Source organism: Lepidochelys kempii, chromosome 1 (assembly GCF_965140265.1).
Source record: "Lepidochelys kempii isolate rLepKem1 chromosome 1, rLepKem1.hap2, whole genome shotgun sequence".
Taxonomy (NCBI): Eukaryota; Metazoa; Chordata; order Testudines; family Cheloniidae; genus Lepidochelys; species Lepidochelys kempii.
In genome coordinates this window covers 139,921,222-139,948,379 of record NC_133256.1, presented here as the reverse complement: position 1 = coordinate 139,948,379, position 27,158 = coordinate 139,921,222, and the positions used below count along the sequence as shown (strand labels likewise).

General features: G+C 42.8%; 1 protein-coding gene across 1 annotated transcript; it reads right to left on the bottom strand.

Moving 5' to 3' along the window:
* Nucleotides 1–20,182: 20,182 nt before the first annotated feature.
* Nucleotides 20,183–26,493, bottom strand: LOC140905139 (uncharacterized). The gene is made up of 3 exons (XM_073327887.1): nt 25,594–26,493; nt 24,798–25,007; nt 20,183–20,265 (listed from the first exon to the last, which is right to left on the bottom strand). Exons 1-3 carry the CDS (start codon nt 26,174–26,176, stop codon nt 20,183–20,185), a joined length of 876 nt encoding a protein of 291 aa, XP_073183988.1. The 5' UTR covers nt 26,177–26,493.
* Between the last annotated feature and the right edge of the window lie 665 nt (nt 26,494–27,158).

Below are 27,158 nucleotides of genomic sequence, written 5' to 3'. Positions count from 1 at the left end.
AGAAATATTAAGAAAAACATGTCTAATGGAACGGTCTCTGGATGGTGACAAGAGGTTCCAGTTAAAGCATTCACTGGGAAATAAGAAAAGCCAGAAATAAGAATCCCAGTAATACAAGAACCCTAATTCTCTGAATTCCCAGGATACAGCAATGGCATACTCCTTATGGAGAAGACAGGTATGAGGATACAGGAAAGGGACCTGAAGGGGAGAATACCAACTTCAAGAGCATCTCAGCTCTAACTTTACCTTATTATTTGTATTCATTGATTTAGATTTGTGGCATCTGTCTAAAACACCCACTTCAAGTTGTCAGCAATTCAGAACTGGATGCTTCTGATCTCCGCCTTGATTTTTGTCTCAGTCCAAGGTACAACTCTCCAGACTGTTATGGGCCAATTTTTTTCCCTTTGTAGTTCCTAAAACAGGATGTAACAGCATCCAAGATCCCCCCCTCTTCCTGGGGCCTGCTTGCTGCCCCCAGTAAGGCTCAGAGAGGCTTCAGGGTTGTGCAACACCCATGTCTTTATTTACTTAAGGTTATCCCACCACCAGTGTCTATCTATATAGACGCTTTACAAGATTAGTCACCTCCTTTACAGGCAGAGTCAGCCTTCAGCTAGGAAGCCTCTAAATAGTTAGTTCATAGCAAAGCTGGCCCTCTGCCTCCCTCCCAGCCTTTATAGCCCTTGACTTGTCAGGCCAGCAGGTGTTGTCAATCCTCAGGCCAGTATCAGGCCTTTTCCATCAGCCCCAATCTGCTTCCCTTGTTTGGAGATGACTGGGCAGGGGCTAATTAGGTACTTTTGCACCCTGCTACATCGACGAATCACAATCCTTACAAATCACAAACCTCCTAAAAGATTCCCAATCCTTGCTACCACAAACAATGTTACAGAAGATATCCTGCTCCTTTATTTCTTGCTCAGAGATCATCTGGTGGGGCTGGGGGAGAGGGAGAGAAAGAAAAGGCTGTTTGACTTTGGAATTAATTGTTGTTTACTGACAACTGTAATGGGATTAAAAAATGCATAACCACCAAACAATTGTTTTGTTTCTTGCTTCTCCTGATCTATACATATTTTCCCCAAGAACTTTCCAAATGTTTTATACTTCTTCTTTGCTTCCTATCCCAGACTTTTCTCTTTTCCTATATATCTCCTAACAACAAACTCCTTCAAAATTCCCCTTATCCCTCTCTCTACCCTCCCTGATGACCTTAGGCTGAAATTTTCTGTCACTCTTCCAATCAGTCTCCTTCTAGGGTCCTGAGCCTGAGGGATGTAAATCCCCCCAAAACATGAGTGACTTGCATGAGGGTAGTGGATGCTCAAGATCAGGCTACAAGATGCCATCGAAGGACAGACTCTGAACAATCCAGGCTCAGAACAGAACCCTTCTCTACCAATTGTGTCCATCCTAGGATACAGGGCTTTCTTCCACAGATGCCCCTACTTCTGTAGTGGTGTTTAAAAGTCCCATCACCAGCTTCTTATACAACTGTCAGTCTAGAATGCAGAGGTAGCAGCCACTGATTAACACCGCCCGTTGGCATTACATATTTAGACTGAAATCAAACAAATTTCTTTCTGCCCTGCACTCTCATTTCTTCTATTCCACTGGAGAGTAACAGAGTAAAATCAGGGAGGGGAATGTTTTACATGATTTCTAGACATGCTGATTTTCAGACAGTATGAACAGCATACTGCTCTGGGGCTAGACTGCAACATCAGAGGTAACTCTTCTAATCACCATGCAATTGATTTCAATTCATTTGCATGCTGCTGTACAACTGATTAAAGATTCTGCAAACTTTTTCTGTTTTACATGTTTTAAAATACTTCATGGACTATCAGTATGGGGGTCAGGTTGTGCATGGTCCCTGGGCAAGGGGCGGCTCTTTGCACCCCTCTTACTACTTTGTGCACTTGTGCTAAGACTGGGCACAACGGCTGTGCTTACATGAGGGAAGCACAAAGACTCTGCAGGGCTAGTAGCAGCTCCTGAAAGGATGCAAGGAGGTAGGAGTAGGGGACTGATCACACAGATGGCCACTTGGGGACTGAAACAGGTATGTCATTCAAAGTGGCACAGTAGCTGTACTCCTTAGGATGCCCCAATGGAGTAATGTGGTTCTGCACCACACTCAACACAAGGCTGTGCCTTAATGACACAGTTTACTGCATAACGTTACATCTGAGAGTTATAACCATCAGGATTGCTATTTGTCACCAGCGGATTGTGGGTCGGAGGTGGGGGAGTTCTGCTTGGCTTTTGGAGAGGATTTTTTGGTATCCCATTATATACTGTAAAAAGAAAAGGAGGACTTGTGGGACCTTGGAGACTAACAAATTTATTTGAGTATAAGCTTTTGTGAGCTACAGCATGCATGCAGATCACGAAAGCTTATGCTCAAATAAATTTGTTAGTCTCTAAGGCGCCACAAGTACTCCTTTTGTTTTTACTGATACAGACTAACACAGCTGCTACTCTGAAACCTGTCATTATATACTGTCTATCTATAGTCTTAGCCTGATGATAACATTCTTTGCCAACTCACAATATAGAAAGCATAATAGACATTGTATGTTGTGATTGGAGCTAGATGCTAATCCACCCAAAATATAGAGGTGATATAAATGTATTGCATCTTGCAAATGAGATCAAGTATCATGTTCTATCACTTCTAATCAATAACTTGTGGCTTGCGGCCACGTTAAATTGCCGCAATGCTTTGTCCTATCACAAGAATTCAACTGCTATCACTTATATACAAAACAGAGAACAGTTTTTCTAATTTTTCTTTTAATAAATATCAGCAGAACCTTAGACAAGGTTGTGAAACTAAAGGGAGTTCTCCTATTCAAGTATGAAATGAAAAACTGCAAATCAAACCTAAACATGAAAGGTGAATTTATTCCACTAAGGTATTTAGAGAGAATATTTTTCTAAGAATAAAAGGCCGTTGCTTTACATTAGTGTCTATAGAACTCCAATCACAAAGCTGTCAATGAAAGCTTATGCGCTACTTTAAATAGACACTTGATGAATTGAAGCACCCTGAGGAATAATTACAGGCTATATTAAGTCGACAGGAGTTTAAACTGGTGAAGCTAAGAGTACACACCATTAAGTGCCAGAAGTCACAACAAATGAGTCGTTATTTCCTTTGCATCTGTCCCTACCCTCTCCTCTTCTCTCTCTATTTTGTATACACAGAGAGCAATCAAAATACTTTCAGTTTAAATGTCTTTTTTTCGAGACTATGGAAAAAGCAGAAGAACAATAAAGAGAAAAGTAAAGTCTCCCTCAGACACAGACTGTATCTGAACTGAATGCAGAATGGCAGCTTTCTCTGGTAGACTGAAGACTCCTACAACTACACAGGTGCAGCACACAGAAAGCAAAATAATAGTTAGACATACCCCCCCCCCTCCTGCCTACAGTAAATTATTCCATGAGTCGTTTATCATGATTATGCTTTTTAGGCTGAGATTTTGAATGCTAATATGAAAAGGAGTACTTGTGGCACCTTAGAGACTAACCAATTTATTTGAGCATAAGCTTTCGTGAGCTACAGCTCACTTCATCGGATGCATGCTGTGGAAAGAAGATCTTTTTATACACACAAAGCATGAAAAAATACCTCCCCCCACCCCACTCTCCTGCTGGTAATAGCTTATCTAAAGTGATCACTCTCCTTACAATGTGTATGATAATCAAGTTGGGCCATTTCCAGCACAAATCCAGGTTTTCTCACACACACCCCCCCACACACACACCCCCACAAACCCACTCTCCTGCTGGTAATAGCTTATCTAAAGTGACCACTCTCCTTACAATGTGTATGATAATCAAGGTGGGCCATTTCCAGCACAAATCCAGGGTTTAACAAGAACATCTGGGGGGCGGAGGGGAGGAAAAAACAAGGGGAAATAGGTTACCTTGCATAAAGACTTAGCCACTCCCAGTCTCTATTCAAGCCTAAGTTAATTGTATCAAATTTGCAAATGAATTCCAATTCAACAGTTTCTCGCTGGAGTCTGGATTTGAAGTTTTTTTGTTGTAATATCGCAACTTTCATGTCTGTAATCACGTGACCAGAGAGATTGAAGTGTTCTCCGACTGGTTTATGAATGTTATAATTTTTGACATCTAATTTGTGTCCATTTATTCTTTTACGTAGAGACTGTCCAGTTTGATCAATGTACATGGTAGAAGGGCATTGCTGGCACATGATGGCATATATCACATTGGTGGATGTGCAGGTGAACAAGCCTCTGATAGTGTGGCTGATGTTATTAGGCCCTGTGATGGTGTCCCCTGAATAGATATGTGGGCACAGTTGGCAACGGGCTTTGTTGCAAGGATAGGTTCCTGGGTTAGTGGTTCTGTTGTGTGGTATGTGGTTGCTGGTGAGTATTTGCTTCAGGTTGGGGGGCTGTCTGTAGGCAAGGACTGGCCTGTCTCATTTGTCTCAGTGCTAATATGTCTTCCAACAAGCTGAGTCTGAATCAAAATCTCTGGCAGAAATGGTCGGAGCTCAGTACATCTTCCTGCGTCAGAGACAGCCAGGTTTTTTTTTGACCTGCTTGGGGGTCTTTTCATTGACTTTAATGGAATTTGGATCAGGTCCTGAAGGCATGCAAATACAGAATTCCTCATTTGAGTGCATGTCAGCGTCCACAGGTTTCTTTGCAGAAAGGGATGCACCAGCATTGCACTTATTTGGCTGTCAGCAAAGTGATTTACTCGCATGGAGGAAATGCTTCGGACAGAGACATGCAAATGACATGCAGAAGAAGAAAATGAACTAAGCAGTACTGCTGTTTAGTAGCAACCCTGTAACTGAACAGTTTATTATGATGTATATTGTGATAGTGCCTGGGGACCTCAATCAGATCTAACTCGCACTAGACACCACACACACACACACACACACATACAATAAAATTACAGTTCCTGCCTTAAGGAGCTTACAGTCTGAGGGTACGTCTACACAGCAGCTGGGAAGTATAATTCCCAGCTCAGGCAGATGTATGCATGCTAGCTCTGCTCAAGCTAGTGCCTCAAAATAGCGGTGTGGCTGAGGCGGCAGGGGCTACCCGCTCAACAGGGCCGGCTCCGGGCACCAGCGTTCCAAGCAGGTCCTTGGGGCGGCAGTCAGAAAGGGGCAGCAGGGCTTCCGCCGCCACGGCAATTTGGCGGCAGCTTCTCTCTTCTGCCATCCGCGGCAGCAATTCGGCGACGACGACAGTTTTTTTCACTGCTTGGGGCGGCAAAAACGGTAGACCCAGCCCGGCCGTTCAAGTACAATCCCACACAACTCACTGGGCAGCTGACCCAAGCTGTCACATATGCTGCCGCGGGCCACACTGCTATTTTAAGGCAATAGATCAAGCTAGTGCATGTACATCTACCCAAGCCAGGAATTACACCCCCAGCTGCTGGTGGGAGACAGTATGTGATGAGAGAAAGAGACAACGGGTGAATACAATAGCCAGGCAGGAAGGGAATACAAGGCACCACTGAGATTATTCTGATGAGAATAATAATTAGTCTTCAGTTTAAACAGACTAAACTTTAGAGCCAACAGTTACCTCCCCCCCCCCAAAAAAAAAATGCTTGGGTGCCTAAATTTACACATGTAAACTTATATTTAGGCACCTGGACAAGTGGTTTGAAATTCAGAAATGTTGAGCACCTGCAGCTCCAGTTGACTTCTATGGTAGTCTTGGATGCTTCTAAAAACTAGGCCATTTCTACTTAGGTCACTAAATATGTGTTATGGGGGAGAATGTTTGGTAATCAGAAAAGTTTGGTCTATAGATAAATACCCAAACATACCATACTCCTAGCAATAGAGTATTTACATTTATAACAGGTAAGCAGCATATGGCAAGGAAATAATTTACTAAACCAATGTGAGTGCTGTTGTAGCAATATTTTGGATTCAAAGGGGAACAGTGCATCTTTCTGTATCTCTCTCGCTTGTTCTTTGGCCTTCTTTACTTTATTCTCCCCAGGGACTTATGTACCAGCTTGATGTGAGTTCCATTAGCATGATCCTTATATTATTTTGTTAAACATTTCCAAGAGCTCTTTCTGTTAATCAACTAATAATTATTTCTCACTGCAGTGTCACTTCTTGTGTACTTGCTGGTTTCCCTTTGAGATACAAAAGAAAGTATGAATATAACCCTATTTTAAGTAATTAAGAGGAAAATATGTTTACCTGATCTGTATATTCTTGTTTCTTAACACCTTCTTCCTTTCCATTCCAACAAATGACAAGGCTTGCATTTATAATGAAAACAGAATCAAATGCAAATATTCACAGTTCTAAAACTAGCAGGGTGTACTAGATTTTTTGGTAGTTAGCTAAAAGTCTAGAGGTTTTCTTTCTCTTGCATATGATTTCCAGGAGGGACTGACACATGCCTCTGCTTATATTTTAGTAATTGATTTTGTTTTTTCAAAATATTGGTCTACTAATAAAAATATGACTTAAAAAAACTATACAAACGTTCAGCATAGCGTGAATATATATAACGCTGTTAAGAATCATGTTTTCACTTGCTCCTATGGGCGTGTAAAGTTCACTTGTGGCTTGTGCACAATGAAGTTAGTTGCAGGGTAGGAAATATTCAGGTTCAAAGCTAGCATTGTGTCATTTTTTCCTCCATTGATTTTTCTCTTTTAACCTTTGCATGGCAATTTGGTCTGGTCTTACAACTGCATAGGAGCACTGCTTGCATAGTTATATATGGAGAGTATGTGGTTACAGGATTATATACAAAAGGTTATTTGTATATTTTGATACCACCATTAAATAATTTGGTCCCTATGGCACATCATTGAATATACGTTGGGCAAACAGGAAGGAACAAGAGTGCTCAGAGCCAGAAAAGTCTGTCTAAGCCATCCCTGCTTCAAAAAGGATGGGAAAGTTGTTTCCTCAAACCTCCTCCAGTTAACCAGGCAGCAGAAAGCTTTCCCCCTCTGGAAATTGTTACTAAACCCAGGGTTATGAGTAAATACTTAGCTACTGAATTTCAAAGAGATGTTTTGCATATTAACTTTGAAGCAGAACTCAGGGCCCAGTAGGCAGAAACTTAATCAAGTTTTCTAAAAGTAAGCAGTTGAACTCTATGACTATACCTACATTAGGCTTCCCCCCACCCCCTTAAAAATAATAATAAAATATTCAACCATATGTACCACCAGGCTACTAACTGCAGAAGCACATTAATACAGACAGAACCTTCCAATATATATCATTCATGTGTAAATGTATATGCAGACTATAGGAAACACAGGTATGCCCTGCAGGCTTTGGGAACAGCTGGGTTGTTTTCTTTGGACTGAAGCTTGCGCAGGCTACTTCCTCAATCAGTCTAACCACTTCTATTCTTTTGAAGTCCAGCTATTTTCTCAAGCCACTGATACTGTGATGTTTTTTCTGTCATTGGGTGAAATTTCCGGCACACTACCAACACAGTTGCAGGCAGTCTTCCTGCTTGACAGGAATAGCAATGAATTAAGATTGCCAGAGGAGTATCTTGTAGTGTTTGCGGTTTCTCATTTTCCTTTTGGCAAAGATGGTACATCCCATCTCCACTAATTGCTTCCTGAAGACAAACTTCTAAATGATAATTTTCATGAAAAATATTTGTAACCTGCCTATCATTTTAAATAATCCCAGGAGAAATAAACTGGGACACTATATATCAATACAGTCTTCATGTTATTTCCTACTGTTTTGTAAGCAAGATTTAGCAGATCCTTTAATTTAAATTTGCCTGGCAAAACTGAAGCTCCCAAAATAATTCCTGCTTCATCTACTTTGGAAATGACACCTAAATTGTCTTTTCAGAAAAGGTGGAGGCTTGGGGGGCCTTTACAAATGTGTGGGCGTTTTTGTGATCTAAGACATGAGTCACAAGCAGTCAAACATAAATGAAACTACTGTGAGAGAGAATTTTCTCATGTACAGACACCTGTAAGTATTAGAACTGGCCTAAAGCAATGCCATTCCGATCCAGGATAAATTTGAGTAGGTACCTAAATGGGGAGGCCTCTCAGGAACACCTAAGGGCTGCAGGAAAAGGTTGGCAGTTCAGAAGGTGACATACTTCACTACATCAGTACTAAATAAATACCTCAAGTCGAGGTCCTTACTACTTACAGTCATTGTTTTGTAGAAGAGATGTCAAGTCAAATTACTACTCAAGGATCTATGTTCTATTGAATACAAAGGGAAAGCAAGGACATATCTGCATGGTGCATTGTTCTACAGAGATTTTGAGCTGTGATATAGCCCACAGACAATCATCGGGAGGCTGCCATAATTCAAGCAGCCCCGGCACTACTCGAACGTACATTGGCTCCCAGCCAGCCCAGAATATGGATGGTGCAAAGGTAGCATACAGCCACCTTCTCTCTCCCTCCCAGAGGTGCAGCATAGACTCAGAACCAATATTCAATCCAGTCCCTACTGGTTTGGGTTTTGTTGTTGTTGTTTTTGGTATCTGATCTGGATACTGAACACCAAGGTTTACACAGTTAGTGGGCTTGGTTAGTTGAGCACCTACCAGTGAGTACTTCTGATGACTAGGTATTTTGACACTAGCATGGTACTAAATTAAGATTATGTTGGTTGGAGAAACAGGAGCAGATGGCACTATGATTCATAATGAAACTTTTTTTATGGGGATTTTTCAAGGGAATGAGAGGGAAAGAGAGCAGCACTGAAGAAATGCCATGCATTAAAAAAACCCACAAGATCATAAAAATAGAAGCGTGAAGGGAAAAAATGACCAGGTATAAAAAGAGATTATATTTTATTCCTGAAAGATACTCAAGATGCAGTGTTGGCTGCATATAAATGGCTTTTGGTAGGTTAAATCCTTTAATTCAATCCTGCTTTAGAATGATGAGCCTGAGATGAATGCAGTATGCTGGCTATGCTTACTGCATAGCAAATTACACCTCATCCTCTGAGCACCATTCAACTACTCTCTTTTTTTAATTCCTTAGTTTGCATCATCCGTGGTGATAGGGCTGTTTTGTCTTGCTAAACTCAACAGTACTTGTTCTCACACCCACAGTGTACATGTCCTTGTCCCTTCAATGGAGAAGACCATGAGGACTTAAGTCTTCACTTTTGACAGGTTCCTTTTTGCAGTTCTTAAAAATAATATAAAAGTTCAAGCTAGTTTGATTACCCTTTTTTCTCCCTTATATAAACAGATTAATTGTGTTTATAAAAATAAAGCAAAATAATCTGTTACGGCCCACTCCTATAATCCCCCTATGAGGAATGTCCCTTAATGGAACTTCAAGAATTTCTCACATAAGCATAGTAGGGACTTTCATTTGATGTCCACACAAAAAAGTTGTATCAGTGACTGGGACAAATATTATTAAATTTTTAACCAATCTGAATGGTGTGATGGTCTGGGTTTGATTTAAATGAATAAAGGAAAAATAGATTATTATTTTTAAATGACAAAACTACCACTCACCCTTTAAGAGAGAGAAGGAGTGTAAGAGAGAAGTATAAAATGTGTCAAATGGTATATACATTTTACAAAAATGTTTAATAAATGTTTCATGTTTTGCAATATACTGAATATAATTTACAATTTTTAAAAGGCTGCAGTCTCATAACTAAAATATTTTCTAATATATTTTTCATATACAGTATTATCTGAGATATTTAAAAATTAATGTTTCTTCTATTGTGGGAGATGGGGCATTGTTGGTGGTCTTGGGTATAGGAGATGGACCTCTCTATGGTTCCTTTGTGTGGTGATTTGGACTGTTTTTTCCTTATCCTTCCCTCATTCCTCTGGATTTGCCTGCCTACCTGTCATGTATGCTAGATCAATAAGCAGCTTTCTTATTGGCTTCTGTAAAATGAGTCCCCAGTCTGTCAACTACAATGGTCCTGCCTGTATGCCTGGCCCTGGCCCTGTCCCCGGGACGTACACCTCACATGTTATGCACAGAAAAAAGAAAAGTCACAATTTGAGTTTATACTTGTGCACATGACCAATGTGGGTGTTTGGGTTTCATTTTCCTTGATCAACCTGACCCACTGTCTCTTGGTGACATGTCACATGACCAGATGCCACAGTAATATAACAACTCATATCAAGAACTCAAGACACACACTACACATAATATTCCTAATGTCTCACCAAAGCTGAAAACCATATGGGCTAAATATCTTTGTTGCTAATTAATGCCTTTCTATATTACTTGAGGGCATGACACAGGAAACTGAAGGCCTGATCTTATTCCCATTAGAAACTATGGGAGTCTTGGCAGTGGATTCAGGAGCAGGCCCTTAATCATTTTTACATTTAGATTTTTAGGCTGCAAGCTGGTGGATATAATGAAACGCCATGTTCAGTGTCTTCAACTCCATTTGATGTCCATGAATGTGAAAGCACCTGTATTTTTTCTTTATGCCTCTTTTAAATGCAGCAATAGCTAAGAATCTAGGCGGGAAGCCACACACTGTACATTAATCAAGCTGCTGTAAATAGAAGCACCTGTGATTACTGACACTTAAGGCACCCTAAATGTTTAACCTTTATGAATCCACTTAATTTGAGCTTCACTCTAATACACTGAACAAACTGGTTTGGATGCATTGTTATCACATGGAAGCCATGCACTTTGTTCTTACAGATGTGGAGTAGCCAGGTGTAACTCGTGTAATGTTAGTCAATGGGTACATTTTATCCATAAATCTAATTCTGGCACACCAGAATTCTGAATTCTACCAAACTATGCAACTGATTTTCAGATGTGAGAAGTGACAAACAGCAAGGCAGGAATTAAAAAACTGATGATTAAGGAAGGGGCTACCTGGTACAATAAATTCACTTTGTTCTATATCTTTCAATCTATTCTTATGTTCCCCATTTCCATGGTATCTAAGCATCTACAAACACCAACAAATGTATCAACATTCTTACATTATTCCCATTTTACACCTGGGGAACTGACACACACACATACACGCACACACTAACAAATTTTACAATTGGGGAAATAAAACCCAGAGATTTGGGGCCCCAAATCAGCAAGGCATTTAAGATCAAGCTTAAGTGATTTCCTGAATCAGGTAAGCCAGTTAGGTCCTATGCAGAAAAAACAGAAGTATACGTATAAGTATCTCTGTTCTGTATTTGGAAAGAGGCAGAATCATTTATTCATACAATCAGAAGGAAATACATTCTAATCCATAAATAACCAGGAAGAATATTAAACAGCAATTATTAAAGTTAAACAGCACCAGATAACTTGCACCCAAGTGTCATAAAAGAATTGGCCAAGGAACTCTCTGAAATATTAGTGTTGATTTTTAACAAGTCTTGGAACAAAAAAAACTCACGGAATTAACATGACATTTTCTTGCCACCATCATCATTCCCTCTGTGTGTTCTGTCCTTTTCCACCCTGTGTCTGTTCAGTCTATTTAGATTGTAAACTGCTTCTCTCTATTCATATGGTGCCTAGCACAATGGAGCCCCATTCTTGGTTGATCCATGAAATAAACATGATTAACAACAAGAAGAAGAACAGGAAAAGTTTCAGAGAACTGCCAAAAAGCTAAGGTTATGCCATTATTTAAAAAGGGTAAATGGGATGACCCAGGTAACTGCAGGCTAGTTGATCCAATATCAATCCCAGGCAAAAACATGGTAAAGATGATATGGAACTCAGTCAGTCAAGCATTAAAGAAAGGTAGCAGAATTAATGCCAATCAACACGGTTTAATGGAAAATAGGTCTTGTAAAACAAACTTGATATGTTTTACGAGATTACAAATTTGGTTGATAATGGCAACTGTGTTGACCTAATATATTTAAAGGCATTATGAGATGGCATCCAACTTAGTCTGGCATTACATTCTGATTTGAAAAAATCCCACAGGGATCTCTCCTTGGCCCAATGTGATTTAATATCTATATCAATGATCTGGAAGAAAATATAAAATCATTTCTGGTAAAATTTGCATGCAACACAAAAGTTGGTGGAGTGGGAAAAATGATGGTGAGAGGTCAGACTGATCTGTATCACTTGGTAAGATGAGCTCCTTTGAATAACATGGATTTTAATACAGCCACATGCAAGGTCATACATCTAGGAACAAAGAACCTAGGTCACCCTTACTGCAGTTACTTACTGTATCCTGAAAAAGACTTTGTGGTAATGATAGATAACCAAGTGAACATGAACTCCAAATGTAATTCTGTAGCAAGGCATAACCAGGGGGAAATGAAGTAAGGTGATATTAAGTCTGTATATGACATTAGTGAGACTATTACTGGAATACTGTGTCTAGTTTTGGTGGCCACACTGTGAAACAGAATGTTGAAGGATTGGAACAGGTTCAGAAGACAACTGCAAAAATGTTTTACAGCCCAGAAAATATACTTTGCAGTGAGAGACTTAAGCAGCTCAATCTATTTAGTTTATCCAGAAGAAGGTTTAAGAAGAGACTTGATCAGAATCTACAGGTACCTAGGTGGGGAAGAGATTTCTGACAGTAGACAGCTCTTTACTCAAGCTGTAGATAAATGAGATAAAATGTTTGGAAGCAGATAGACAAATTCAGACTAGAAGTAAGGTGCACGTTTTTAACAGGAAGGATAATTAACTTTGGAATAATTTACCTGCAAATGTGGTGGCTTCTCCCTCACTTTAAGTCAAGACTGGATATCCTCCTATAAATATGCTACGGCTCAGAGAGAAGTTACAGGCTTGATGTAGGATTTACTGAACAAGGTTCTATGGCACATAGTATACAGGAAGTCAGAACAGATGCTCACAATGGTACCTTCTGGTCTTTGAATCTGTTAATCTGAAGTCACATGTGAAGCCTGTGGCAGAGCCAGGGACTGAACTCAGTTCTCCAGTCCAATGACCTATCCACAAGTCAATCCTTCTCCTGACTCTCAGAGCCATACACTTTCCTCTAGCAGCACGTGGAACTCCGATTGATAGAGATCATGCTGTCTTGTTTGTGTTTGTGTTAGTTAGTAAACACTCAGATCAGATTTGTGAGAGCAGGAACAGCACTGTCATAAATATAAAGGGAAGGGTAAACCCCTTTGAAATCCCTCCTGGCCAGGGGAAAGCTCCTCTCACCTGTAAAGGGTTAAGAAGCTAAAGGTAACCTTGCTGGCACCTGACCAAAATGACCAATGAGGAGACAAGATACTTTCAAAAGCTGGGAGGAGGGAGAGAAACAAAGGGTCTGTGTCTGTCTGTAGTCGTCTTGGCCTGGGACAGAACAGGAATGGAGTCTTAGAACTTTTAGTAAGTAATCTAGCTAGGTATGTGTTAGATTATGATTTCCTTAAATGGCTGAGAAAAGAATTGTGCTGAATAGAATAACTATTTCTGTCTGTGTATCTTTTTTGTAACTTAAGGTTTTGCCTAGAGGGGTTCTCTATGTTTTTGAATCTAATTACCCTGTAAGATATCTACCATCCTGATTTTACAGGGGGGATTTCTTTATTTCTATTTACTTCTATTTTTTATTAAAAGTCTTCTTGTAAAACACTGAATGCTTTTTAATTGTTCTCAGATCCAAGGGTTTGGGTCTGTGGTCACCTATGCAAATTGGTGAGGCTTTTTATCCAACATTTCCCAGGAAAGGGGGGGTGCAAGTGTTGGGAGGATTGTTCAGTGTTCTTAAGATCCAAGGGTCTGGGTCTGTAGTCACCTAGGCAAATTGGTGAGGCTTTTTACCAAACCTTGTCCAGGAAGTGGGGTGCAAGGTTTTGGGAAGTATTTTGGGGGGAAGGACGCGTCCAAACAGCTCTTCCCCAGTAACCAGTATTAGTTTGGTGGTGGTAGCGGCCATTCCAAGGATAACAAGGTGTAATATTTTGTACCTTGGGGAAGTTTTGACCTAAGCTGGTAAAGATAAGCTTAGGAGGTTTTTCATGCAGGTCCCCACATCTGTACCCTAGAGTTCAGAGTGGGGGAGGCACCTTGACAAGCACTTTCATTAACTTCATAAGTACTCTGACTCTGCCTGGCTTCTGTAAAACAATTCAGATGGGGCACTCTCAGAGATGTAATACAAGCATTAATACAATCAATATTATACTAATAACTTGACACTGTACCTATTTTTTCATTTCTCCTCCACACCTCACACCTCCTTCACCTATTTTAATATCTTCTAAAGGCTCCGTTTAACTTTGAAACAATATAAATGGTCGATAGATTTTTAAATAGTCAGTTATACGTTTCCAGTCCAGTATGACTCTGGCTGTATTATTCAGGACACAGCCATTAACATGATTCATTCCAGGCTGGTTATGGTGCAGCTTCAGCCAGGGTACTATTTGGAGCTGGCAACATAAGTAACACTGGTGCCTATAATGGTTCTGTTGGCCCTGATACACAGTGTCATGTTATTGTATCTATCCCTGGAGGAATCAAATTTATGCTATTTTCCTGCTGCCTCAACCGGTATCTTGGCTACCTCAGGCATCTCCAACTTCCCATTTTCCCCAATCAGTGATCATGATTCTTGCTGTCAGACTATCAACTCTTTCTGGTTTTGAGTTGTTATTATCTATACTCAGGCGGACTCTCAGTAGTCAATCTGACCAGTGTTTGTTGCAATAAAATGTGTTTCTTCTTCATGTATTGGCAGGTCTGGTACTTACTTAGGTTTGAATAACTGAAGTCACAGAGAAATTCTTGTTCACCTGCGAAATTAGTGCCTGACAAACAACACAGCTTGAGGAAGTCAATCCAGTGGCTGGTATATTTCTAAGATTTGGCAAGGCTAGAAACTGAATCTTATTGTCATGTTTAACTTAGTGAATTTTTCCATTTCCTGACCTGCTCTTTCTTCCTCCCCATTGGAAGTTCTTAACAAATTCCTGGCATTCTGCCCTGAAACCTGTGGCCTGTAATCAGTAACTGGAACTTCTCAAGTGTGTTTTTTCTTCCATCCTGGTGCGCTCTCTCCCTGAGGGCTCATCTGCACTAGCCAAACTACTGTGTTGGAAGAAGGTGTTATAACAGTGATAGTCCCAAGATCCTAGCATGGCATTATTTGGTCTGCCTGGGTTCAGCCAGGGAAAGATCAGAACTGTAACACATTTTGGAAACCTGATTTATAACAATACCTTTTGGTCCCAACTATTCAAGCAAGCCAACGTCATTTTATAGCATGGTCAGGTTATAGCACCTTCTCCCTGGCAAAGTGGATTGCTGGTATAAGTGGGCTCCTTTGTTACTCACCCTCACTATTTCCATCTGATGATTCTATTATTGTTTCTTAGCCTTTACTTACTTATTATTGTTTCTTATCCTTTACTCTCTCACTTTTGCAGAGGGGAAAGACGGGCTTACAGCAAATTCATTCAGTTGGGGCAGCATGAGTTCAGTCCCACCTCCGGTATCCATTTGCTCGGTGATCTTGGACAAGTCATTTAATCTCTCGATGCCTTAGTTCCCCACCTGTAAAATGGGGATAACAATACTGCCTTTCTCCCATATCTTTGGGGCAGGGACTTTGTCTTACTGAGCAAACATGTAGTGCTTAATACAATAGGGCCCGATCTCAGTTGGAGCCTCAAGGTGGTACCATGACATAAATAACAGTTCCCTCTTATCACATTGACTACAGTTCAGTAGATCCCTGGGAGGGTGAGGTAGCTGCCAGTCAAAATCCCTTCCCAATAAGCCCATCTTAAATTGACAAGCAGCAAGTAAACTTTGAACCTCAAGGTTTGCTTCCTGAGAGAAACGCTGTATACACAAGACGAGTGGGTGCAAATCGCCACCAGAATGTATCTTATTCATCCATATTTATATTCTTGAGTCAACAGTGGACAGCAACTGCAGAACCTTCTGCTGTCTCCATGCTGTTGATTCTCCCACCAGAAAAGTTTTCAGGAGCATCAAGCTGTTGGTATGACTCAGAGTAAACACCAACGCAAAGAGGGGAGAACAACCCAGTGTTCTTCCCTCATTTCACTCACACACAGTTTCAAATAGGAAGAAAGAGACAGAGAGAAATAACAACGAATCAGTTCTCATAAGTCAATGGTGAGAAAAGAGAAGGCTGGAGAGCACTAGACAAGAGAAGAACAAAAATACCATAGCAGTTTAACACATGGTGAGTAGGTGGAGTGGGATAACATTACAGAAACGAATGCTTATGACTCCAGCATCATCACCCCCAAAATAATCAGTAAAGACAGATAATTAAAGTTTTTATTCAGTACATGTATATGTGCATGCATATGTACCAAGGGACAGAATGAGATAGGCTGATGGGATTTTTTTTTTCAAATTAAAGAGACAGAGACTCAATCCATGACCCCATATGTAAATATCAGATCAGGATTTAAGCATCATGGTCCCAGCTCTCCTTTCACTTGCATGGGTGTATCTCTGGTGACATCAGTGGAGTTAGTTACCCAGTGTAAGTGAAAAAAGAATCAATCCCCATATCTCTATCATAGGTGGCACAGAATTCCCAGATCCCAAACTCTTCAACTTCAAGATTTCGATCTGAATCCAAATATCCCCATTTTGGGGATATTAGGAATATATGTTTTGAATCCAGCGAAGGGCAACAAAAATGATTAGGGGACTGGAACACATGAGTTATGAGGAGAGGCTGAGGGAGCTGGGATTGTTTAGCCTGCAGAAGAGAAGAATGAGGGGGGATTTGATAGCTGCTTTCAACTACCTGAAAGGGGGTTCCAAAGAGGATGGCTCTAGACTGTTCTCAATGGTAGCAGATGACAGAACGAGGAGTAATGGTCTCAAGTTGCAGTGGGGGAGGTTTAGATTGGATATTAGGAAAAACTTTTTCACTAAGAGGGTGGTGAAACACTGGAATGCGTTACCTAGGGAGGTGGTAGAATCTCCTTCCTTAGAGGTTTTTAAGGTCAGGCTTGACAAAGCCCTGGCTGGGATGATTTAACTGGGAATTGGTCCTGCTTTGAGCAGGGGGTTGGACTAGATGACCTTCTGGGGTCCCTTCCAACCCTGATATTCTATGATTCTATGATTCTATGATTCAGTCCACTGTAAAGATAAGTTAGAGCTGTGAACCTGGATCCAGGATTTTGGTGGGCCCCATTCCAAAGATAAATTGCTTGTAGCAGAATAATGATTTTACATCTCATATGATTTTCATTCTGAAGGCTGTCCTCCAGTTTACTCCAATGGGAGATGTGTGCACAGATCTTAAGGCTGAAAATCACTTCCCCTGTACCCAGAATGAGTAACCCAGCTGGGTGCTGGTGAATCCTGAAGGGGCAAAATGCTCACCCTTTGCCCAGTTTATGGAACAGTAGCAAAGCCATTCACAGCTGCTACTCCAGCCTCCACCTTTGTTTTCTCTATCCTGGGGCCATGTGTCATATGGGAAACAAAGTCAGTGGGACTAGCAGGGACCCACTGCCTTTTAAAGTCCAATCACTTTTATTTAAGCTGCTGAATCCGTATTTAGGAACCTAATGCTCATTACTTAAGGGTAGGGCTTTAACCTGTGTTTTTAAATGTTGGCCTCTACCTTTTATACTTTGGTACAGCCAGGAAAGAAGTGAAGATGAAAAATAGGTAATGAAATAAACATGGAGCCCACCCCTAACAGTCACCCCTCCTCCCTCCATTTCATTTCTCTTTTTGATTCAGTATACTGAATATTCTTCAAGCATCCAGAGCTAGAGGTGGACGAAAGGGAGACAGTGATTTTCATTGGTGAAGACTGCAAGAAGATAAATTTCCAAAAGGAGCAAACTTGCCAGTGTCAAATTAAGGATGCTGATTATTTTCAATACAATGACAAGGGGACATGGCTAACAGAAGTTTGGTGGTTTTAAGTTTGTCTTTAAAATATGATCCTTTCTATTGTTCAGTGATGTAAAACTGCCGGAAAACTCATCGTCATCATCATCATATTTGTCCTTCAGGAAATGAAACTTCAAGTTTGCTTTTAAAATGAAAGTGCCTTAAGAAATGGGAAGAAAATGTGGCTCATTTTTGTTTTTTAAATTAAACTTAATATTTAGTATGTATTTCATACAGAAGCACACATCAAGTCCTACTTTTTTTTAATAAGGGTGTTCACTTGGGATTTTATTTAAATTCCTACTCAGATTATAGTTGCTTCTTGTAGAGATTCTTCTTAAATCTTAGTGCTGACATGGTGACTCAGTTGAGTGTGGGCTACCACTGCGCACAGAGCCTGCAGTATTACCAACTGTACATCACCTCCAGGGGATGTTTTCCAGTCAGGTCACCCGTCCCTTCTTCAAAAGGAACAGAAACATCAGAAGGGATTTCATCTATGCAACAGAGAACTGCTGAAGTGATGAATAAAGAATTCATTTGCAAGAACCATCAGGCACTTTCTTATTGGTGGCACATTTTTACTCGACTTAGTTTTCCTGTCACTCAAAGCCAGCATCCCACTACACACATTCCACAACAGACATTTTAATTTGGAAAAATTCTGTAACAGTATTCGGATATGCAAATTATGAATCCATAGAGCAAGATACAGTGGTGAACTCACATTCCCAATCAGGCATACTTAGGTATTGTGCTTAGAATATCAAGATTAAATAATGCAATTAATATTTAATTATAAACACAATTAAAACCCATAACACTTTCTTTAAAGACAGTTTTACTGTCACCTTTTCTGCTCCTAGAAAGTGCTTATTTTGCTGTTTTTAAATCATGTATTCAATTGCACATGCTGTCAATGGTGACTGCACACTTTGTTTTGTTCTAATAGAGCTACAACCATTATTGACTTGTACACTGGTTAATTTTGTTTAAATCAATCACCTTCCCAGCCTACGTTAAGGATCTGGTGCATGGCCTGTACTGCAGATGCATCAGCAGTGGCACACAGCCAGTTGTGTCTATCTGGCATATAGGCATTTGATTTTTTGTTATTGTTGTTCTTCGCTTTTTACCCTGCAGCCAGACTTTTTAACGGTGGGTGGAATCTCAATCTCTCTTTCTCTCACGTACAATTACAAGTGAAGAATGGGTTCACTTCATGTTCAAGTGAGTCAGCAGACATAGCACCCCTCAGAGGGCTCAGGAGAGCATGCCTCCTGAAAATGTTTAATTATTAACCTATGATCACATTCTGCCTTCACTTAACTCCCCTGCAACCCCACTGAAATTGGTGGCTTTGCACGGGGGAAGAAGAGCAGTACAGTGGGGTGGGAGGAGGTATTGTTTCATGATTTCTGTGTGTATATAAAGTCTGCTGCAGTTTCCACGGTAAACATCTGATGAAGTGAGCTGTAGCTCACGAAAGCTCATGCTCAAATAAATTGGTTAGTCTCTAAGGTGCCACAAGTACTCCTTTTCTTTTTGCGAATACAGACTAACACGGCTGTTCCTCTGAAACCGGCCCTTCATATGCAATTTTCTCTCTACAAAGCACGTATTTAAATTTAGAAATCAAACCATAACGGTAGGGCAGTGGTCTCCAAAGCGGGGTGCGCCAGATGACCGATTGGGGGGCACAGCAGGAGGAGCGCCGCCGGAGGCGTGGAGGGGGCGGCCCTGAGTCCTCCGGCCCGTGGAGGAGCAGGGGCAGCCGCGGAGCCAGCTGCCGGAGAGAAGCGGCGCTTTCCCCTTCAAAGCAGGCCGGAGAGAAGCGGCGCTTTGAACGGGAAAGCGCCGCTTCTCTCCAGCCGCTGGTTGCCCCTGCTCCTCCTGAGTCCCCCGGCCCGTGCTCGCAGGGCCGCGTGCCGAGCGGGGCTTTAGAGCTGCAGGCCGGGCCCCCTTAGCCCAGGGCCCTAAAGGCCCTGCGGTCCGGGTGCCCTGCCTGCCGGGGGGGCAGCTCCCAGAATCGTGGCCATGGGGGTGGGGCTGCGCTATGCAGAGCCACCCGCAAACCGGAGCTGCCCCAGGTAAGTGCTCTGCACCTCCTGCCTGCCCCAGCCCTGAGCGCATTCCCAGACCCCGCACCCCCACCCTGAGCGCATTCCCAGACCCCGCACCCCCACCCTGAGCGCACTCCCAGACCCCGCATCCCACCCTGAGCGCCCTCCCACACCCTGCCTCCCTCCCAGACCCCGCACCCCACCCTGAGCGCCCGCTGCATCGCAAAGTGTTAAACCCAGATTTGCAAAAATAATAAAGCCTATTCAATCGCATTGCTCTCACTGAAATGATTATTAATAATTATTTTTAGTGAGAGCAAAAATGCTTTTGTATCATTAATAACTAAAATGAAATAAAAAAATATTTTACAAATATTGTTTATTTCATTTTTATCTCATCGTTTTTTAATTTAGTACATGTATATAATTTATACATAAATAAATAAATATTGGGGGTGCATGCTCAAAAATTTTTACTGATAGGGGTGCGCAATCAAAAAAGTTTGGAGACCACTGCTCTAGGGAATCCACGATATTTACTGATGTACCCAAAACCAAACCTGAAAGCTAGGTAGTGAGCTCTAAAATAGCTATAGCTTGAGGAAATGGGTGTACAATGAGAGAAAGAAAAGTTCATTAGCTCTAGTTTCCCTTAGCAGGCTTGGTGCTTGAAACTGAGCCATTACATGTAGTCTTCCTACCATGGGTGTGTAGTACATTATTCTACCTTTGTCCATAACAGGAGAACTTTGTTTTGTCCAGAACTAAAATGGCATATGGTGCAGCAGAATCCTTAGCTCCTCAGTATAGTATACAATACCTTCTGCAGGTTCCTGAGTTATTGTTTCAACAACAACTTTTGCTCTGTACATCTCTTTAGCTGTTTAATTAAGGGAGATGAGGCTTCAAGGAATCTGGTGGTTGACGCAGGCAGCTAGTCAATAACAGGCTGCACCAGTCACAATCTCCACACCCTCTATTCAACTTTTACAGTGTCTGCAGGGGAGGTTTGCACCAGCTTGCCCAGTGTCAGCGAGAGCCTGCAGAATCAGTTGCGTTGATGGAAAAATCATTTAAAAACACTACTAAATTGCCCATTGTCTGCAGTCCCTCTTGCATCTGAAGAAAGGCAAGAAGTTCAGGTAGAGACATTCTCTTCAGCCAAGAAGAGATCCTAATTGCAGTCCATAAACTGAAATCTGTGAAGGCACCAGGTGTTTGTAACATCACGCCTTGGTTGTGAAGATAGTTGATAGTATTGTTGTACCATGCTGCATAGGCTCTTCCAGACCATCTGGCTAACTAGTATCATCCTGAATGACTGGAAGAAGGAAATTGTTCTGCCTCTGTTCAAAAAAGGGTGATAAGGCTGAATGTAGCAGCTACAGAAGGCACACAGCTGTCAGTCCCAGGGACAGTCTCTGCTTCAGTGTTAATGTTTCAAATCAATGATGAATTTCATGGCAAAGGCTGAGATTCTCACTGTGGCTTTAGACCTAATTGTTCCACTGCCAACCAGATCTTTATCTTGAGACAGCTTTTTAAGAAGGTGGCTGAATTTAATAAGCTGTATTCAGCACTTTTTATAGACTTCCATCAGGCCTTTGATTCAGTGCATCAAGCAAGTTTGTGGGATCTGACGAGGTGACATGGTACCCCTGGGAAGACAGAGCTCTTCTATCAGTGACACTATAATGGTACGTAAAGTTGTGTTCAAATAAGTGGCATATACTGTACACAGAATGATTTTCTATCTCCATGGGAGTTCGGCAAGGCTGCGTTTGTTACTACTGTTCAATATCCATTTTGATTCGTTGATGCATGGTGTTAAGCTGACCACCATTCTGCTTCGAGATGTCAAATATGCTGTGTGACGTTGCACTCTACATGATTTTATGAAAATATGCTAATGAGTGTGAATATAATGTGACTGGAATATGCTTCACGCAAAAGGTCTCTTGTAAGGTATCATTATAAAGCTTATAATCTACTGAGTGTGGTCATCCTATTTGTATGTATGTATCATTCTTATATCTGAAACTAGAAATATGAAATATAACTCTGAGAGCCTATTGTAATTATGCAAAGTGTGGGCCATTAATGGTGGTTTGGAATCTTGATGGCTTCCATGAACCAGGACAATTGACTGTAGATGGCTCTGTTTACTTGTAAGTCTTCCTGTGTACCTGTGTGCTGGCAAGTCGGTAATGAAGAGGGTATGTCTACACTACGAAATTAGGTCGAATTTATAGAAGTCGGTTTTTTTGAAATCGGTTTTATATATTCGAGTGTGTGTGTCCCCACAGAAAATGCTCTAAGTGCATTAAGTGCATTAACTCGGCGGAGCGCTTCCACAGTACCGAGGCAAGCATCGACTTCCGGAGCGTTGCACTGTGGGTAGCTATCCCACAGTTCCCGCAGTCTCCGCTGCCCATTGGAATTCTGGGTTGATATCCCAATGCCTGATGGGGCTAAAACATTGTCGCGGGTGGTTCTGGGTACATATCGTCAGGAACCCGTTCCCACCCTCCCTCCCCCCGTGAAAGCAAGGGCAGACAATCATTTCGCGCCTTTTTTGTCTGCTGCCAGCCAAAGATGTAAAGGATAGATGGAGTGGGTCAGAACAAGAAATAGACCAGATTTGTTTTGTACTCATTTTCCTCCTCCCCTGTCTAGATCACACTGCAGTCAGTCACAGAGAAGGCGCAGCGAGGTTAATCTAGCCATGTATCAATCAGAGGCCAGGCTAACCTCCTTGTTCCAATAACAACGATAACTTTGGTGCACCATTTCTTATTGGAACCCTCCGTGCAGTCCTGCCTGAAATACTCCTTGATGTACAGGCACACCCTTTGTTGATTTTAGCTCCCTGAAGCCAACCCTGTAAGCCGTGTCGTCAGTCGCCCATCCCTCCGTCAGAGCAACGGCAGACAATCGTTCCGCGCCTTTTTTCTGTGCGGACGCCATACCAAGGCAAGCATGGAGGCCGCTGAGCTCATTTTGGCAATTAGGAGCACATCAACCACCACACGCATTATCCAGCAGTATATGCAGCACCAGAACATGGCAACGCGATACCGGGCGAGGAGGCGACGTCAGCGCGGTCCCGTGAGTGATCAGGACATGGACACAGATTTCTCTGAAAGCATGGGCCCTGCCAATGCATGCATCATGGTGCTAATGGGGCAGGTTCATGCTGTGGAACGCTGATTCTGGGCTCGGGAAACAAGCACAGACTGGTGGGACCGCATAGTGTTGCAGGTCTGGGACGATTCCCAGTGGCTGCGAAACTTTCGCATGCGTAAGGGCACTTTCATGGAACTTTGTGACTTGCTTTCCCCTGCCCTGAAGCGCATGAATACCAGGATGAGAGCAGCCCTCACAGTTGAGAAGCGAGTGGCGATAGCCCTGTGGAAGCTTGCAACGCCAGACAGCTACCGGTCAGTTGGGAATCAATTTGGAGTGGGCAAATCTACTGTGGGGGCTGCTGTGATGCAAGTAGCTCACGCAATCAAAGATCTGCTGATATCAAGGGTAGTGACCCTGGGAAATGTGCAGGTCATAGTGGATGGCTTTGCTGCAATGGGATTCCCTAACTGTGGTGGGGCTATAGACGGAACCCATATCCCTATCTTGGCACCAGAGCACCAAGCCGGCGAGTACATAAACCGCAAGGGGTACTTTTCGATAGTGCTGCAAGCTCTGGTGGATCACAAGGGACGTTTCACCAACATCAACGTGGGATGGCCGGGAAAGGTGCATGACGCTCGCATCTTCAGGAACTCTGGTCTGTTTCAAAAGCTGCAGGAAGGGACTTTCTTCCCAGACCAGAAAATAACTGTTGGGGATGTTGAAATGCCTATATGTATCCTTGGGGACCCAGCCTACCCCTTAATGCCATGGCTCATGAAGCCGTACACAGGCAGCCTGGACAGTGGTCAGGAGCTGTTCAACTACAGGCTGAGCAAGTGCAGAATGGTGGTAGAATGTGCATTTGGACGTTTAAAGGCGCGCTGGCGCAGTTTACTGACTCGCTTAGACCTCAGCGAAACCAATATTCCCACTGTTATTACTGCTTGCTGTGTGCTCCACAATATCTGTGAGAGTAAGGGGGAGACGTTTATGGTGGGGTGGGAGGCTGAGGCAAATCGCCTAGCTGCTGGTTACGCGCAGCCAGACACCAGGGCGGTTAGAAGAGCTCAGGAGGGCGCGGTACGCATCAGAGAAGCTTTGAAAACCAGTTTCATGACTGGCCAGGCTACAGTGTGAAAGTTCTGTTTGTTTCTCCTTGATGAAACCCCCCGCCCCTTGGTTCACTCTACTTCCCTGTAAGCTAACCACCCTCCCCTCCTCCCTTTAATCACCGCTTGCAGAGGCAATAAAGTCATTGCTGCTTCACAGTCATGCATTCGTTATTCATTCATCACACAAATAGGGAGATGACTACCAAGGTATCCCAGGAGGGGTGGTGGAGGAGGGAAGGAAAATGCCACACAGCACTTCACTTCAAAAGTTTACAACTTTAAAATTTATTGAATGACAGCCTTCTTTTTTTTGGGCAATCCTCTGTTGTGGAGTGGCTGGTTGGCCGGAGGCCCCCCCACCGCGTTCTTGGGCGTCTGGGTGTGGAGGCTATGGAACTTGGGGAGGAGGGCGGTTGGTTACAGAGGGGCAGCAGTGGCAGTCTGTGCTCCAGCTGCCTTTGCTGCAGCTCAACCATACACTGGAGCATTCTGGTTTGGTCCTGCAGCAGCCTCAGCATTGAATCCTGCCTCCTCTCATCACTCTGCCGCCACATTTGAGCTTCAGCCCTCTCTTCAGCCCGCCACTTACTCTCTTCAGCCCGCCACTTACTCTCTTCAGCCCGCCACTTACTCTCTTCAGCCCTCCACCTCTCCTCCCAGTCATTTTGTGCTTTCCTGCACTCTGACATTATTTGCCTCCACGCATTTGTCTGTGCTCTGTCAGTGTGGGAGGACAGCATGAGCTCGGAGAACATTTCATCGCGAGTGCGTTTTTTTTTCTTTCTAAGCTTCACTAGCCTCTGGGAAGGAGAAGATCCTGTGATCATTGAAACACATGCAGCTGGTGGAGAAAAAAAAAGGGACAGCGGTATTTAAAAAGACACATTTTATAAAACAGTCGCTACACTCTTTCAGGGTAAACCTTGCTGTTAACATTACATACATAGCACATGTGCTTTCGTTACAAGGTCGCATTTTGCCTCCTCCCACCGCGTGACTACCCCCTCAACCTTCCCCCCTCCCTGTGGCTAACAGCGGGGAACATTTCTGTTCAGCCACAGGCAAACAGCCCAGCAGGAATGGGCTATACTGAGTGTCCCTGAAGAAAAGCACCCTATTTCAACCAGGTGACCATGAATTATATCTCACTCTCCTGAGGATAACAGAGAGAGAAAGAACGGATTTTGGTTGAATGCCAGCAAACATACACTGCAATGCTTTGTTCTACAGTGATTCCCGAGTATGTGTTACTGGCCTGGAGTGATAAAAGTGTCCTACCATGAAGGACGAAATAAGGCTGCCCTCCCCAGAAACCTTTTGCAAAGGCTTTAGGACTACATCTAGGAGAACCGCAAATGCCAGGGCAAAGTAATCCTTTCACATGCTTGCTTTTAAACCATGTATAGCATTTTAAAAGGTACACTCACCAGAGGTCCCTTCTCCGCCTGCTGGGTCCAGGAGGCAGCCTTGGGTGGGTTCGGGGGGTACTGGCTCCAGGTCTAGGGTGAGAAACAGTTCCTGGCTGTCGGGAAAACCGGTTTCTCCGCTTGCTTGCTGTGAGCTATCTACAACCTCCTCATCATCATCATCTTCTTCGTCCCCAAAACCTGCTTCCGTATTGCCTCCATCTCCATTGAAGGAGTCAAACAACATGGCTGGGGTAGTGGTGGCTGAACCCCCTAAAATGGCATGCAGCTCATCATAGAAGCAGCATGTTTGGGGCTCTGACCCAGAGCGGCTGTTCGCCTCTCTGGTTTTCTGGTAGGCTTGCCTCAGCTCCTTCAGTTTCACGCGGCACTGCTTCGGGTCCCTGTTATGGCCTCTGTCCTTCATGCCCTGGGAGATTTTCACAAAGGTTTTGGCATTTCGAAAACTGGAACGGAGTTCTGATAGCACGGATTCCTCTCCCCAAACAGCGATCAGATCCCGTACCTCCCGTTCGGTCCATGCTGGAGCTCTTTTGCGATTCTGGGACTCCATCATGGTCACCTCTGCTGATGAGCTCTGCATGGTCACCTGCAGCTTGCCACGCTGGCCAAACAGGAAATGAGATTCAAAAGTTCGCGGTTCTTTTCCTGTCTACCTGGCCAGTGCATCTGAGTTGAGAGTGCTGTCCAGAGCGGTCAGAATGGAGCACTCTGGGATAGCTCCCGGAGGCCAATACCATCGAATTGTGTCCACAGTACCCCAAATTCGAGCTGGGAACATCGATTTAAGCGCTAATCCACTTGTCAGGGGTGGAGTAAGGAAATCGATTTTAAGAGCCCTTTAAGTCGAAATAAAGGGCTTCACTGTGTGGACGGGTGCAGGTTTAAATCGATTTAACGTTGCTAAATTCGACCTAAAGTCCTAGTGTAGACCAGGACAGTGACATGTGATCATGTCACCTGAACTGGAATCCATCTTTAACCAGGTTCTTTTCCATTTAGAAGGGGGGATGGGAACCCAGAGAGGGACAAAGGATTCCCGCCTTGTGCAAGATATATAAGGGGGTGGAAGGGAACAAAGGGGGCTGCAGTTATGAGAAATCCCCTAGCTACCACCTGAGCTGGAACAAGGGTTGTACCAGGGGAAAGAATTGTGCCCAGACTAGGAAGGCGTCCAGTCTGTGATAGAAGCTTATTGAAACATCTCTGAGGGTGAGATTTTATCTGTATTTAGTTTTCTGACTGTATTAGGTTTAGACTTGCGTGTTTTATTTTATTTTGCTTGGTAATTCACTTTGTTCTGTCTGTTATTACTTGGAACCACTTAAATCCTACTTTTTGTATTTAATAAAATCACTTTTTACTTATTAATTTACCCAGAGTATGTATTAATACCTGGGTGAGCAAATAGCTGTATATATCTCTCTATCAGTATTATAGAGAGTGAACAATTTATGAGTTTACCTTGTATAAGCTTTATACAGGGTAAAAACAGATTTATTTGGGGTTTGGACCCCATTAGGAGCTGGGTACTTCAGTGTTGGAGACAGGAGCACTTCTTAAAC